At 40.3% G+C, this 15,065-nt stretch overlaps 4 protein-coding genes across 5 annotated transcripts; 2 read left to right on the forward strand and 2 right to left on the reverse strand.

Annotated features, from left to right (window-relative positions):
• Positions 1 to 2,080, reverse strand: LOC18015174. The gene has a single exon (XM_006396318.2). The coding sequence runs from the start codon at positions 2,015 to 2,017 to the stop codon at positions 32 to 34; it is 1,986 nt and encodes a 661-aa protein (XP_006396381.2). The 5' UTR covers positions 2,018 to 2,080; the 3' UTR covers positions 1 to 31.
• Positions 2,081 to 2,302: 222 nt separating this feature from the next.
• LOC18015290 (tRNA:m(4)X modification enzyme TRM13 homolog) lies at positions 2,303 to 4,533 on the reverse strand. Of its 2 annotated transcripts, none has more exons than XM_024154105.1 (9): positions 4,391 to 4,533; positions 4,236 to 4,301; positions 3,816 to 4,148; positions 3,470 to 3,719; positions 3,328 to 3,385; positions 3,159 to 3,245; positions 2,948 to 3,058; positions 2,721 to 2,856; positions 2,303 to 2,634 (listed from the first exon to the last, which is right to left on the reverse strand). In XM_024154105.1, the coding sequence occupies exons 1-9, from the start codon at positions 4,474 to 4,476 to the stop codon at positions 2,382 to 2,384; spliced, it is 1,380 nt and encodes a 459-aa protein (XP_024009873.1). In that variant the 5' UTR covers positions 4,477 to 4,533; the 3' UTR covers positions 2,303 to 2,381. The 2 variants fall into 2 exon arrangements, with proteins under 2 accessions (XP_024009873.1, XP_006396383.1); XM_006396320.2 differs by having other exon boundaries at positions 2,303 to 2,637.
• A 146-nt stretch (positions 4,534 to 4,679) lies between these two features.
• LOC18015291 lies at positions 4,680 to 6,686 on the forward strand. Its single transcript, XM_006396321.2, has 7 exons — positions 4,680 to 5,059; positions 5,440 to 5,539; positions 5,642 to 5,737; positions 5,880 to 5,932; positions 6,024 to 6,072; positions 6,234 to 6,281; positions 6,430 to 6,686. Exons 1-7 carry the CDS (start codon positions 4,776 to 4,778, stop codon positions 6,511 to 6,513), a joined length of 714 nt encoding a protein of 237 aa, XP_006396384.1. The 5' UTR covers positions 4,680 to 4,775; the 3' UTR covers positions 6,514 to 6,686.
• Positions 6,687 to 7,500: 814 nt separating this feature from the next.
• Positions 7,501 to 9,835, forward strand: LOC112085126 (polygalacturonase At1g48100-like; the record flags this gene model as incomplete). Its single annotated transcript, XM_024154147.1, has 6 exons — positions 7,501 to 7,926; positions 8,033 to 8,200; positions 8,461 to 8,508; positions 8,594 to 8,801; positions 9,154 to 9,238; positions 9,325 to 9,835. Coding segments are annotated over 6 exons (1,446 nt in total), but the record flags the coding sequence as incomplete, so codon positions are not given.
• Between the last annotated feature and the right edge of the window lie 5,230 nt (positions 9,836 to 15,065).

The following is a 15,065-nucleotide window of genomic DNA, read 5'->3' on the forward strand; positions in this document are numbered from 1 at the left end:
AGTGCTTCTTCAAAAGCAGCTTTCGGTAAAATCAACAAGGATTTAGAAGAATGTGAGGTGTCTTCTGTGGTTGCTGTGAAGAAGGAACAACAGACTCCGGAAGCTCGCGAGTAGGTACCAACGTAATTGTACGGTCGTTAAAAGCAAAAGTATAGGTGTTACTCTTGCCACGGTGCACCACATCTCGGTCGTATTCCCACGGACGACCCAAAAGGAGGTGACAGGCATCCATGGGGACAATATCACAGCTCACAGAATCTTTGTATAGACCGATGGAAAAAGGAACAAGTTCCTGTTGCGAAACCAAAATTTCCGAACCCGTATTAAGCCACGCGAGTTGATATGGAGCAGGATGTGCTAATGTTTGGATCCCCAATTTTCTTACAGCGTCTTCAGAAATTGCGTTTGTACAACTACCATAATCGATAATGAGCTTACAAATCTTCCCATTAATGGTGCAGGTTGATCGATATAAGGTAGTACGTAGCCAAGATTCTGTTACGACGCGAGGAGCAAAACAATTACGGCGAAGCACGAGAGTTTGCGAGGCATGTCCAGTGTCACATGAAATAACGTCACCGTCTTGATCTTGATCAGAATGATATTCATCATAACGAGGTTCATCGGACTGGTCGTGCTCAAGAGTAACTAAACCGCGGCGAGTTTGATTAGGGCAGGCGGTCTGGCGGTGACCCTGTTCCCCACAAGTGAAACAACGTAAAGCACCAGTTTGCTGAGGACGTGACGCTGCGATCGAATCAGGAGGAACAGCAGATTTGGTGAAGTTTCCGCGAGAAGACGCGGTCTCAAGCTGTGAGGAAGTCGTTGCATCAGACGCTGTCTGCGACTGAAAACGAGGACGCGAATTAGTTGAACCCCAATTCGACGTCCATCGTTTAGAGCCGTCAGATTTGGCGACTTTGATGCCACCGTTGACGTCGAAATCGGAATTCAACGCGATCAGATCACCGTCAGGAGATGATGATGGAAACGATCCGTTTAATCTGAGCAAGCGGAGGGTTTTGATCGGTGACACGATCGATTCCAGGTTCGGAACGGTGGACTCGCCCTGAGTCGACTCGCCTCGGAATCGGTGGTAGCCGAGGAACTCGGAATCAGAAGACACGAAGGGGCTGTAATGGTGGAAACTCGGATTGAGTGGCTCGGTAACCGCCTGAAACGTTTTGCGTTCAATGTCGAAAATCTCGATGTGGCGGTGTTTGACTCCGCGACGACGAGTTGCGACGGCGATTCGTTTCCCGTCGTGGAAAGCTGCAGGAGTGAAGCAATGGAGACCAGGAGGAGTGACTCTGATCGGTTCGATCGGAAAACCGGAATTCACCTCAAAATTTTCTGGTATATCTAACCGGAAAATGCTCCACCAACCATCATCTGCTTTGTGGTGAAAGAAAACGGTGGAATCGCCGGACCAAGTCGGCCATCCGCCGTGTTCGCAAATCACCACTCTCGTCTCCGGCTCAGATGCTTTGAAAACGACGATATCAGTGTTGATCTCGTGAAACTCACCGCCCCAAGAGCGAGATCCGTACGACGCGACGGTCAAAAGCTCTCCCGATTGAGAAACCGCCGGGCTAAAATCGGCGGTGTCTAGTGGAGTGACACGTGTTACTTCTCTCTCTTCGCCGTCGAGCTTCACGGAGTAAAGCGCGGACCAATTCTTGAAATGACGATCAGGCTGCTCGTGAGCGGAGATGAAATAAAGTCTGTTGTTTTGAGTAATGACTGGACGGTCGTGGAAGAAGCTTTGCGGAGCTCCGGGGAGCTGCTCGGGCTTTGAATCTCCGGGTCGGGTTCTAAAAATCCGGGCAGACCCGGCTCGTTCCGAGACGAAGACCACATCGCCGTTATCGTTGGCGAACTGAGCGTTGAAGTTAACGGAAACGCCGTCTGTTAAACGGCGCTCAACGGCGGAGTTGATGTGGAGAGAGAAGACGTCGAAGCCGTAGTGAGTTCGACCAACGGTGGTGAAGATGATGGTGCCACTTGGAGTCTCCATTGCCGTAGATTTTATTGAATCGGTGGTGGTAACCGACTGGAGTATTTATAGAGTGTTGATGACGTGGCGAAAAAGTTTGACTATTTTAAGTATTTGACCGTGTGTGAACGGAACAAAATGATCCGTGCGTGCGTGTGTGATGACGTTGCAGTCTCCATAGGATCTTTTTAACCTTATTGTGAACTGATTTTTGTTTTCTTAAGATTCTTTTTAGATAAGAAGCAAGCACATAAAGTTGTAACAATTTTATGAAATAAATATATAAAAAAGCTGATAAAGTTTATGAATCAAAAGTGATGACTTGCACCATAATTTCTACTGGTCTTCACCTACAAAGTATTGAATTACTAACGACAATACAACATCAAGCAGAGGAAGGAGTGGATTTTCCGGCGATTAGTAAAGTATTTTCCGGTGAGACGCTCGCCGGTATATATTTCACTAGCTTAGAATCTAACCCATGTTTCTTAACCCACCACATCCTCCCCGTATCGATGATCTGTTTACACTTGAACCCTAAAACAGCTCTTTCCATGGGTTTCATTTTCTTCACAACTTCGTCAACGCTCCTCAAAGAATCATCTTCCACTCCTTTTACTTGTTCTTCCTCCTTTGTACTGCTGCATCAGACGACAAACAATCAAGATGAAATAACTTATTTCAAGTAACACCTTTATCATCTTTGAATCCAAGAAATGTTTACTCTGAAGCCTGAAGGTCAATGTCGTCAACACCGGGAATTTTGGAACCGTGATCATCATCTACAGCCCAGCTAGTGAACCAAGTCATGGTATGGAACTCGTCTTTGGACATCCCAAGGCTAATGATATATTCTTTATCTGTGAAACAAAAAAAGAAAAATGACATTTCTTCATTGATGGAGAATTCTATACTACTCTGGTAGACCAAAGAGGAAGTGACTGAGTTTACTTATGTAGCTTTTCCATTGGCAAAGATGATGGCAACAAGTCGCGATGGCGAGACCTCTCAGAACCGGGCTTTCATCATCTTGTCTAGAAAAACAACATCTTAGGCTCAAATCTATGATCACATACAAATGATCATTGATTAGCAACATAGACACTCATATTAAAGTGAAAATCTGAACTGTGTAAGAGTGAAGACATAAACATGTAGTGACCTGTTGCAGGACCACAGAGATGTTTCCCAACAGCCACATAAGGAACACCGTGCAAAGATTCGACCGCGTTAAGGTTCAAATCCTCAACTGAAAACACAAAGAGGTTTTATTTTTCAATCCATTAATACAGGTAAAACAAGAAAATGTATTAGACTCAAAGGAACCTTACTATCGATTCTCATACGCTCTAATACCAAGTTCTCCTTTTGCCTCAGTGACCGATCAGCCTAGAAGTAGCAAAACAACTGCAGCTTGAGAAATAATCTACTGAAAGGAAACGGGATGAACACAAACGAGCAAGCTTAACCAACCTTAAGCTTGTAAGATTTCCTCTCAACTAAATACACTTTTTTGACCCCATAGCAATCTGCTAGCATCTGTGTTAAGTACCCTCTCCCAGCTCCAAATTCAACAACCGCAGACACATTCTCATCTTTATTATCCAGATTGCTTTCGCAACATTCCACATTTTTGTTGCACCTTTTCAATGCACCAATCTTTTCCAAGTTACCAAGAATCGAACCTTGCTGCAAAACATGTTTCTCTTGAAACGGTAGTTTCCTGCCCAATAATCAGAACATATCAGTAATAAAAAGGAACTTCTCCTCTGATTCACCAAACCCCAAGAACAAAAGCTACAAACTTTTGAACCCTTACCTATCTATCTCCTTAGTAAACCATATGTTACAAGCTTCAGGTGACAGATACGAATCTTCGATATCTTTACAAATACCGCCATGAACCGACTCAATTTTCTTAATTAGCTGATGAAACTTAGAAACACTCATACTATAAAGTAGATTCCTCTTCATTTCTGAAGTAACAACAGAATCTGGACAACAAGAGGAGCCCATCTTTTCTTTATCTTCTTCTTCTTCGTTTCCGGCATTAATACCCTTGTGGTAAAATTGTTGACCAGACAATGCTACCGTTTGTTTTAGTAAAGGGCATCTTTTGACATGCCCTTCGAGATTCTCCTGCAACACAGAGCTAGAAAAATTCGAATCAAACCGTTGCTACCAAGAGCAGAGAATGGCAAAATTAACATCTTCGAAAAAAACATAATCTTTTACTTACTGAGAAGGATCAATAGGGCATGGAATCCACTGACCATCTAATCGCTGGCTATGGTTTCCACAAAACCTGTTTGATTACTTAAGAAAATTAGCTCCTGACTAATTTGAAAATAAAATAAAATCGAAAATTTTCACTTCCAAGTATATAGAACTTACAACGAACTCTCGATTCGAGTATTGGCGCATGATCTTTTCTTCTTCGGAAGCCAGAAATTACATCGATTGCTACTTCTCGCCGACATTCTCACCGAGCTTGTTCAGGGAGAGAACGAGCGAGAGAGAAGGGAGGAAGACGGAGGTCTTCAACACTCTCAAATGGGCTTCGTTTTTGGCCCATTAAGCTTTTTCCGGGCCCATTTAAGAATTTTGAATTGAAGAATTTGCAACCTCTTGAAGCAGGACACGTGACATCACCAAAACAAGAAGCAACCTTCTCCTTCTCCTCCTCCTCCTTTCATACTCTTTTAACGCCACGCTCTTTCCATTTCTTTCGCCGGCAAAACAGAAAGTCACACAGAAAACACGACGACGAAGAAAGAAAATGTCTGCGACGGCGATTGTTTCTCTTCCGAACCCAAATGCCTTCGCCGCCGGGTTTGTTAATCGGAAATTCCGATGCCGAAACGCCGTAGCTAAACCCAGTTCGAGATATTTACCTCCTCCTTCTTCTTCTTCTTCTTCTTCTTCTTCTTCTTCTTCTTCTTCTTCTCTGATGAAGCCTTCGCCTCTTGCTTCTAGATTTTCCCCGTTGATTTTACCGAATAGATCTTTTAATTCTTCACTATCCAGGAGATTCGACACTCTCATGGAGTGGCAAGAATGCAAGTAAGCGATTCATATTCCCCTGCTCTTGTCTTGACTCTCTCTCTCTCTGACTTGAATGTTTTGTTGGCTCTTCGAGTAATTTAGCTAGATTTACAAAACGTACACGCATTTGTGAGTTTATTGTTTCTCTGAATCGCAGAAGAGTGAATAAAAAAGATCATTATAAAACACTGTTTCTCTCTGATTTTGATTTGCTTATGACGATCAATGGTTGCTCTGGAGAGGCATGTTGCTTCTTCAAAATGCTGCTTTACTGTACGATATTGAATTTTCCTTGTCTTAATTTGATAAAAACTGGCTTTTTCTTGTCAAGAATGTTCTATGTTAGCAAGTGTTTGAACATTTCTCTCTGAGTCTAAAAATGCTGTGGAGAATTTCAGAGTAAAGATGAAGGTTGAAGTGCCTGTATCAGTTGCTTATGGGCTCTACTCGGATCGAGAATCGATTCCTAGTTGGATGTCATTCATTTCATCCGTGAAGGTAAATGAGTATTTTGTTCGTTTGTCTATTGAACATGGAAACGCCATGGATTTTCTTTTTCTTTTTTTAGGAGGTGTTTGATGTTGTGGCTTAGCTCTGCAGGTACTGAAGGACAAACCCGATTTATCTCGATGGACCTTGAAGTATAAAGCATTTGGTCAGAATCTAGAGTACTCTTGGCTCGCTAAGAATTTGCAGGCAAGTATCGTCAACTGTTTAAAAGTAGATATCTTAAGAAAAATTATTTTGTGACTTTGAATGGTTTTTGATCTCGAGAACGTTTTAAACGGCTTATTTGGATTCTTACATAATAATGTTTTCTAGATTCTGTTTCCTGCAGCCTCTCCTGAACCAGAAAATACACTGGATTTCTCTAGAAGGCCTTCCTAACAGGTAAACAAAATTGAAATGAATCAATGAGTCTGAAACTTCATCTCTTGAATCAAGCTTCATGTGAAGGTCTTGCTTTTTTTTTTGTTTACAGGGGAACTGTTCGGTTTTTCCCACTAGGACCTTCATCATGTGATGTAGAAGTGAGGTTCCATTGTTGATATACATTCATTTTTCTCAACCATAGTTCATTGGTTTACGAGTTCCTGATGATCTACAATATTACCCATTTAGTTTGTTTATACGCGATTTGTTACATAAACAATGGATAAAATTCTACCAATCTTCATTGCTTTGTTTGCAGCTAACCTTTGCATACGAGGTTCCGCTGCTACTTATACCATTTGCAACAGTAAGCATTTTTTATTCAACCTGTAAATTTCATCAATATCTCGATATTTTGAGAGTTAATCAACAAAAATGAATGTTTCAAATCATATCTACTGGTAACATTTAAACCCTTGCACGTCTTGTAATCATTCGTTTTTTGTTTTCTTCAGGCGCTTCAACCGCTAATGCAAGGATTGATCAAGAATAGTTTGGAGCAATTTGCAGAGATAGCAAAAAGCACAAATTCCACTTAGTTAAACAACACAACAGCAAAACTTTAATTATCCACAGCACACATATCATCCTATTCTTCTTACAGGAATTTGCACAGAGAATCATTGTTGTGACGGTTACAATATTGTTTTTTTTTAATACAGTGTTCATGTCAAGAAAGGATTGTTTATATATAATCACAACATTTTAATCTTGGACTACAGACTCTTGAGTTTATCTGATCATATGAATAGTATTGTTGACCAATAAAGGACGTTTAGTTGGCCATTTGGGATTTGGTGGAGATTGAAGAAGATGGCTAAAATGTTTTATAAAACCTCTAACTCTTTTAAGTTGCAAAACGGTATTGTAATGTCTAAATACGAGCATTATTATTCAATAATATCAATATTATACAATTTACTTTATAGCAAATGATTTTCCAACAAATAAGGGGTTTGTCATGAACATGAGATAACACTTATGAGCTTTGAGCTGTCTTATATATACAGATAAGCTTATCAGCATCATGTCAATTAAGGGTAAATCAAAAAAGGAAAAAAAAAACTTTGTCAACTAATAAATTCAAATATCAATAGGTACAAATGGTTGACATGTTAAAGAAAATAAAAATTGAGTATGGAATTGATTATTCCTTTGGATTTCTTAAAAATCAACAATTTATGGTAAATTTGCGTATCTCCAAATTATAATGGACTTCACTTAACAAGTGGAAAATAAGCTTCATTCCACTATAAAATTGTTACTCTAGAAAATAACATTAGAGAAAAAAAAAGTCTAATTCCACTCTTTTTTTTCACTTATCATAATTTTTTATTTCATTCACTCCTCTCACTCACCACCACTAGCACCCTATATTTGTGAAACCAAACATCTCCATTCTGCTGCAATATTATTTCCAAAGAGCCAAAAATAAAGAGAGAAGAATCATCACATTAAAGAAGCTACCAAACTAAACCCTACATCCAAAAAAAAAAAAAAAAAAAAAAAACCCTACATCCAAAAAATTGGCTCGTGATCCGATCCTACGTTTCACTACACTAATAATTTTCATCACAATCTCTAATGAAACCGAAGCAAGGCTATATCATCACAACGACAAACATAATCCCAACCCAAAACCAGAGCCACCTTCTTCGTCCATATCTCAATCTCAGCCTCCTTCTCTCTCTCAAAACCCTAACGACTCGTGGCAGTCTCCATCGCCGTCCCAAGATCCCGACCACGAAGTAGTCTACGACGTGAGAAACTACGGTGCGGTCGGTGACGGTTTAACAGACGACACTGAGTCGTTCAAGAAAGCTTGGGATTCAGCTTGTACCAACGACAACGACAACAACACTGTCTCCGTCTTGCTTGTGCCTTACGGTTTCACTTTCATGATCCATTCCACCATTTTCACCGGTCCTTGTCGCTCTTACCAACACTTCCAAGTATATATATACCAATTTTTATTTTTAATCTCAAAGTTTTTTTCTTAATGTCTACATGATTATATATCAAACGTTAATTAGCTGATATATTCTTTGAATAAATAAGGTCGATGGGACCATCGTGCCACGGGATGGACCAGAGTCGTGGCCAAGGGGTGTTAACAAAAGACAATGGCTCGTCTTTTATAGAATCAATGGAATGGCTCTAGTAGGCGTTGGAGTTATCGATGGTCGTGGACAAAAATGGTGGGATCTTCCCTGCAAACCTCACCGGGTAAACATTTTCAATCTAATTTAGCAAAAAAAAAAAAAAAACATTTTCAATCTAGTTACTACCAACAAAAAAAATTTGATTACAAACATTGATATATAACTGTATCAAATTTTGTATTTTATATCATGTTGATGCAAATTCACTATTTTTATACAACAGCAAAAACACGATCATTAGAATTCGATTGTAAAACACTTAGAAAATGTTAGTGTAAATATGAATAATCTATGAATCTTATAGTATATGTTATGTTCAAACAGAATGTCAACAAAACGACTGCAATTGCTGGTCCATGCGAAAGCCCCGCCGTAAGTAACACATCAAAATATGTAGAAGATATGTTTTTCTAATTAATTTTATAAAATGTTTATGTAATGATTTTGGTGAAGACAGGCTTTGAGGTTCTTCATGAGCTCGAATCTTATTGTGAAAGGTGTGAGTATAAAAAACAGTCCGCAGTTTCATCTTAAATTCGACGGATGTCATGAAGTTCACGTCAACTCCCTTCGAATCACATCTCCGCAGTTAAGTCCCAACACTGACGGCATCCACCTTGAGAACTCCAACTCCGTTGAGATTTACAACTCAGTTATTTCCAACGGTATACATTCAAACATACACATACATGAGAAAAGTGTAAAAAAAAAAAACACTATTTATAGCAACAAACCTAAGTAGACCTGAAAAGTTTGAGATGCTATATAGAACATAAAATATCTTAATACGGTGCATATAAGAAATTCCATTATAAGCTAACGGTTTTAAATCGCAGACAGAAAATAAAATAGTCGTTTTAGCACTTATTTAAAAGACTATGTTGTTTTCATTTTTAGACGGATCATATACACACAAAAACCTATAGAAAGAAAAACATTTAATATTGGCTACAAACTTCATATGTACCTTTTTATCATAGTGTAAACACACTTAAGATTCTTAAAATTCTTCCTCAGGAGATGATTGTGTCTCAATAGGATCCGGATCACACAATATTGATATAAGGAATCTTACTTGTGGACCAGGCGGGCATGGGATTAGGTAAAAGTTAATTGTGATATATTTTAATTCAAGTTTTTAACATTAATACATAATATCGTATTTTGATTTAACGGCATAATTTGTAGCATTGGAAGTCTAGGCAACCAAAACTCACGTGCGTGCGTCTCAAACGTTACGGTTAGAGAGTCAGTTATAAAATTTTCTGACAATGGCGTACGTATCAAGACATGGCAAGGTGGGTCTGGGTCAGTATCTGGTGTAATGTTCGACAATATCCAACTGGATACTGTCCGAAATCCGATAATCATCGATCAATACTATTGCACAGCTAAGAGTTGTGCTAACAAAACATCAGCGGTTTTTGTGTATGATATAAAATATCAAAGTATAAAAGGTACATATGATATTCGTAGTCCTCCTATCCATTTTGGATGCAGCAATAATGTCCCGTGTACAAATTTAACACTTTCGGGTATTGAATTGCTGCCCTCGAAAGGCGAAATCATTGTGGATCCATTCTGTTGGAATGCGTATGGGATGACAGATGAGTTCTCTGTTCCTTCGATCTCATGTCTCAAATCAGATCCTTCGACGTTATTGTTAGGTGGTCTTATAGGAAAATGTGGGATACCGTGATTTGTTTCGCTTGAGAGAGTGATTATTAATTTGGTGTAATAATATAGAGTAGAAAGTGAAACAGACTATTTCAACTTAGATGTTGTTTTGCTCGGTTGAAATTGCAATAATTAATTTTGTTCTATATATGTTGTTTGATAACCACACAAAAAAGGTTCCAAATGAAGACATTCAAATTTGAACAAAAAATGAAGACATTCAAATAGATAGAGCAAAACAACGGATGATGTAGAACAAACATAACAAGAGTGGTTATGTAATTATGTTAATTCACTTGTTGTCTCACCCCATCATCAAAAGGTTATTGATATTCTTCTTCGTTCTTTTTCCCATGATATTTTCTCTCTGCGACATATTCTTCATTTCTGAAATAAAATCGTTAGTATAAATTGTTATGATAGAAGTTTATATATCATATATGTACTTACTTACACATGCATATAACTGGAATAATATGATATGGTGACATAACTAGCATAAAACATTATCTGAGTTCAACTTTTTGTCTCTGGGCTCCTTCTGATCAAATGTGGTTGAAGTGAAATTTGGTTTGCCTTGAAGTGTCATGAAAGAGAATACCTGTCAATCATATGTTACATAGGGTTTTCCAAGTTGGATGCATTAGATTTTTGTTTCGTAAGCTACCATTACTTCGACGTAGAGTTCTTCTATTTCTCTTGTGGTTTGAATTTGCTTTTGATCTTTTTTGGAGTCTTTGTATTTGAACTAAAATCATTTATAATGAAATTTATACGCAAAAGTAATGATTAAAGTTTAAAAGTTTTCCAATCTGCTTGATAGTTTTATTTCATACTTTTCTAAACAACATTCACATTTAGATCGTAAATTAACATTCAAAGCATCGTAAATTAGAGACCGTAAATTAACTTACAAAGCAAGAACAAGTATTTTCTTCGGTCACTCTTGATAGAGCAAAAGATAGTAACCGATAGGATTTGTGATTTCGATTGTTTAGTCTGCGAATGCCCAAACGAAATATACGATCTTGAGTTCGTTGAGAACCGATGTTCTAGCCGAAAGCAAGAGGTTTAAGAGAGCAAGGTGCTTCTTAGATTAATAATTCAATAAGTCGTATTCTCACAAGTTGAGATATCGACTATACTTATAGTAAGAGTAAAACCCTAAAGCGATTAAGAAAAAGAATAAATCAAAGTTTATCTAAAGAAAGGAAAAGATTTAAAGAAAAGGAATGTAATTAAAAACCAAAGCCAAAACAGAAAATGAATGACGTAGATACGCTGCATCAGGTCACCCGGGGTAGAGAAAGATTCGTCCCTGAATCTTGAGGGTCATCTTGCGCGACAAATGGAACCAAATGTTTGACATTGAAGACATCAGACGAACGAATATCAGAAGGAAGGCGAAGACGATATGCATTTGCATTAATCCTTTCCAAGACTTCAAGAGGACCAATCTTTCTCGCTTTAAGTTTGTTGTATTCACCGGATGAAAAACGATCTTTTGTTAAAACAGCCCACACAAGATCTCCGACATGAAACTGAACATCACGACGATGGCGATCAGCATCCATTTTGTACTTCGCAGAAGAGACTTGGAGATTATCATGCACCTGCTGATGAACAAAAGAGATGTCTGATACAAAGTCAATGGCGTGACCATGATCTCGTGTACCATCTGGTGTGACACCAAGATCAAGTGGGCCTCGAGGCACAAGACCATAAACCACCCTAAATGGACTGAATTTTGTACTCCGATTAACTGCATGATTGTGAGCAAACTCAGCTTTACACAAAATTGAATCCCATGACTTGATGTTGTTACCAACCAAGCATCGCAACATATCACCCAAAGAACGATTAGTCACCTCTGTCTGGCCATCAGATAGAGGATGATATGCAGAGCTCATATCCAAACTTGTGCGGAGAAAACGCCACAAAGAGGGCCAAAAATGACTCAAAAACCGAGAATCACGATCGGAGACAATGGACAAAGGAAGCCCATGAATGCGATAGATCTCACGGAAGAAGAGCGTAGCCACCTGAACCCCATCTGTAGTCTTCTTACAAGGAATAAAATGAGCCATCTTGGAGAAACGATCTACGACCACAAATATAGAATCATTACCACGTTGAGTACGAGGCAATCCCAAGACAAAATCCATGCTGACGTCTGTCCACGGCTGCGTAGGAATAGGCAGAGGCATATACAAACCGCTGTTAGACGCATGACCCTTTGAACGTTGACAAGTCACACAACGTTCTACATGGCGAGCAACATCTCGACGTAATTTCGGCCAGAAGTAAGAATCCACCACCAGCTTCAAAGTTCTATCACGCCCCACGTGTCCTTCTTCATGAAGTTCCTTAATAATTTGTAAACGCCAACTACACTCAGGAACGCAGAGACGATTATGGAGAAAAATAAAGCCATCTTGCAAAACATACTCAGACTTGTTCCCGGACGTCAAGTCCAACCAAATACGCCCAAAAAAGGATCCTTAGGATACAGCTCAGTAAATGCCGCAAACCCCACAACAGAGACATGAAGTGTCGCTAACAGGGAATGGCGTCGACTTAAAGCATCGGCAACTTTGTTAGTACGACCCAATTGATGCTTGATGACAAAGGTGAACTGTTGGAGAAAGGCAATCCATGAAGCATGCCTTGCTGAAATCTTTTCTTGACTTCCTAAGTGTTTTAAAGCATCATGGTCTGTATAGAGGATAAACTCTTGATGAAAAAGATAATGACGCCAATGTCGAATGGCCTGAACAATGGCATAAAACTCCACATCATAGGTACTATACCGAGCTCGAGCACCTGCAATTTTCTCACTATAAAAAGCTACAGGTCGACCTTGTTGACTTAAGACAGCGCCGATCCCAAACTTGCAGGCATCGCAGTGTAACTCGAAAACCAAGGAAAAATCGGGTAAAGCAAGAACCTGAGCGGACGTAAGCTTTGCTTTGATCGTCTCAAAGGCTGTATTTGCCTCGACAGTCCAGACAAACGAAGAACCTTTGATGCAATCAGTAAGCGGTGCAGTGATGTTGCTAAAGTGATGTACGAAGCATCGATAAAAGGAAGCAAGTCCATGAAAACTCCTAACCTCGCTAATTGTCTGAGGAGTTGGCCAAGATTTAATTGCTTCCACCTTGCTTGGATCAACCTCAAGACCTCGAGCAGAGACGATATAGCCCAGAAAAAGGACATGTGACACCCCAAAAACACACTTCTGTCGAGCTGCAAAAAGTTTCTCCTTGCGCAAAACAAGCAGCACAGCTTCAAGATGTTCCAAATGGCTAGAGAGATCATGGCTAAATATCAGAATATCGTCAAAATAAACCACCACGAATTTGCCAATGAAAGGTCGAAGGGCTTGGTTCATCACACGCATGAACGTACTTGGAGCATTGGACAATCCAAACGGCATAACCATCCACTTAAAGAGACTCTCGCGAGTTTTAAAAGCCGTCTTCCATTCGTCACCAAGCCGTATACGAATTTGATGGTAACCGCTCTTTAAATCCAGTTTGGTAAAGATAGATGCACGCACAATCTGATCAAGGAGATCATCTAGACGCGGAATCGGAAACCTATACCGAACTGTGGTTTTGTTGATAGCTCGACTATCAACACACATACGCCAGCTTCCATCCTTCTTGGGAATGAGCAGGGCAGGAACAGTTGTAGGACTCAGACTTTCGCGAACATGACCCTTGTGGAGAAGCTCCTCAACTTGACGACGCAGCTCGTCATGTTCTTGTGGACTCATGCGGTAATGTGGTCTGTTTGGGAGCACTGCATTAGGCACAAGATCAATATGGTGTTGAATGTCACGTAACGGAGGCAAACTCGAAGGTAACTCTGCAAGAAAAACATCAGCAAATGCTTGTAACAAGTCCGAGAAAGCTGATGGTATCTGAGAGGACGAAGAACACACAGTCGGAGAACTGACAAGCGCAAGCACCATATCAGATCCTACGAGTGCTTCTTCAAAAGCAGCTTTCGGTAAAATCAACAAGGATTTAGAAGAATGTGGAGGTGTCTTCTGTGGTCGCTGTGAAGAAGGAACAACAGACTCGGGAAGCTCGCGAGTAGGTACCAACGTAATTGTACGGTCGTTAAAAGCAAAAGTATAGGTGTTACTCTTGCCACGGTGCACCACATCTCGGTCGTATTCCCACGGACGACCCAAAAGGAGGTGACAGGCATCCATGGGGTCAACATCACAGCTCACAGAATCTTTGTATACACCGATGGAAAAAGGAACAAGTGCCTGTTGCGAAACCAAAATTTCCGAACCCGTATTAAGCCACGCGAGTTGATATGGAGCAGGATGTGCTAATGTTTGGATCCCCAATTTTCGTACAGCGTCTTCAGAAATTGCGTTTGTACAACTACCAGAATCGATAATGAGCTTACAAATCTTCCCATTAATGGTGCAGGTTGATCGAAATAAGGTAGTACGTAGCCAAGATTCTGTTGCGACGCGAGGAGCAAGACAATTACGGCGAAGCACGAGAGTTTGCGAGGCATGTCCAATGTCACCTGAAATAACGTCACCGTCTTGATCTTGATCAGAATGATATTCATCATAACGAGGTTCATCGGACTGGTCGTGCTCAAGAGTAACTAAACTGCGGCGAGTTTGATTAGGGCAGGCGGTCTGGCGGTGACCCTGTTCCCCACAAGTGAAACAACGTAAAGCACCAGTTCGCTGAGGACGTGACGCTGCGATCGAATCAGGAGGAACAGCAGATTTGGTGAAGTTTCCGCGAGAAGACGAGGTCTCAAGCTGTGAGGAAGTCGTTGCATCAGACGCTGTCTGCGACTGAAAACGAGGACGCGAATTAGCTGAACCCCAATTCGACTTGTACTGAAGTTCCATACCAAGAGCTCTTTGATGTGCTTCAGACACAGAGGCGGGATTAAATTGCTGCAACGGGAGCTGAAGTTGGGAACGCAGACCACCTATAAACCGCGAAACCAGTTGATCCTCTGTCTCAGCTAGAGTAATGCGAGCAGTCATGCTGAAAAAGTTCGTAGCGTATTCATCAACCGAACGAGACCCTTGTCGAAGATTTTGGAGTTTGTTGTACAATGTCCTCTCGTAGTTATAAGGCAGAAAACTTCGTCTCATGTGCTTCTTCAATCGTTCCCAAGAGTCAATGCGATCTTTACCAGCGCGACGACGAGACTCTTTTAATTGAGTCCACCATGCCATAGCACGGATTTTGAAACGAGTT

This window comes from Eutrema salsugineum, unplaced genomic scaffold, assembly GCF_000478725.1.
Source record: "Eutrema salsugineum unplaced genomic scaffold, Eutsalg1_0 scaffold_3, whole genome shotgun sequence".
Classification (NCBI taxonomy): domain Eukaryota; kingdom Viridiplantae; phylum Streptophyta; class Magnoliopsida; order Brassicales; family Brassicaceae; genus Eutrema; species Eutrema salsugineum.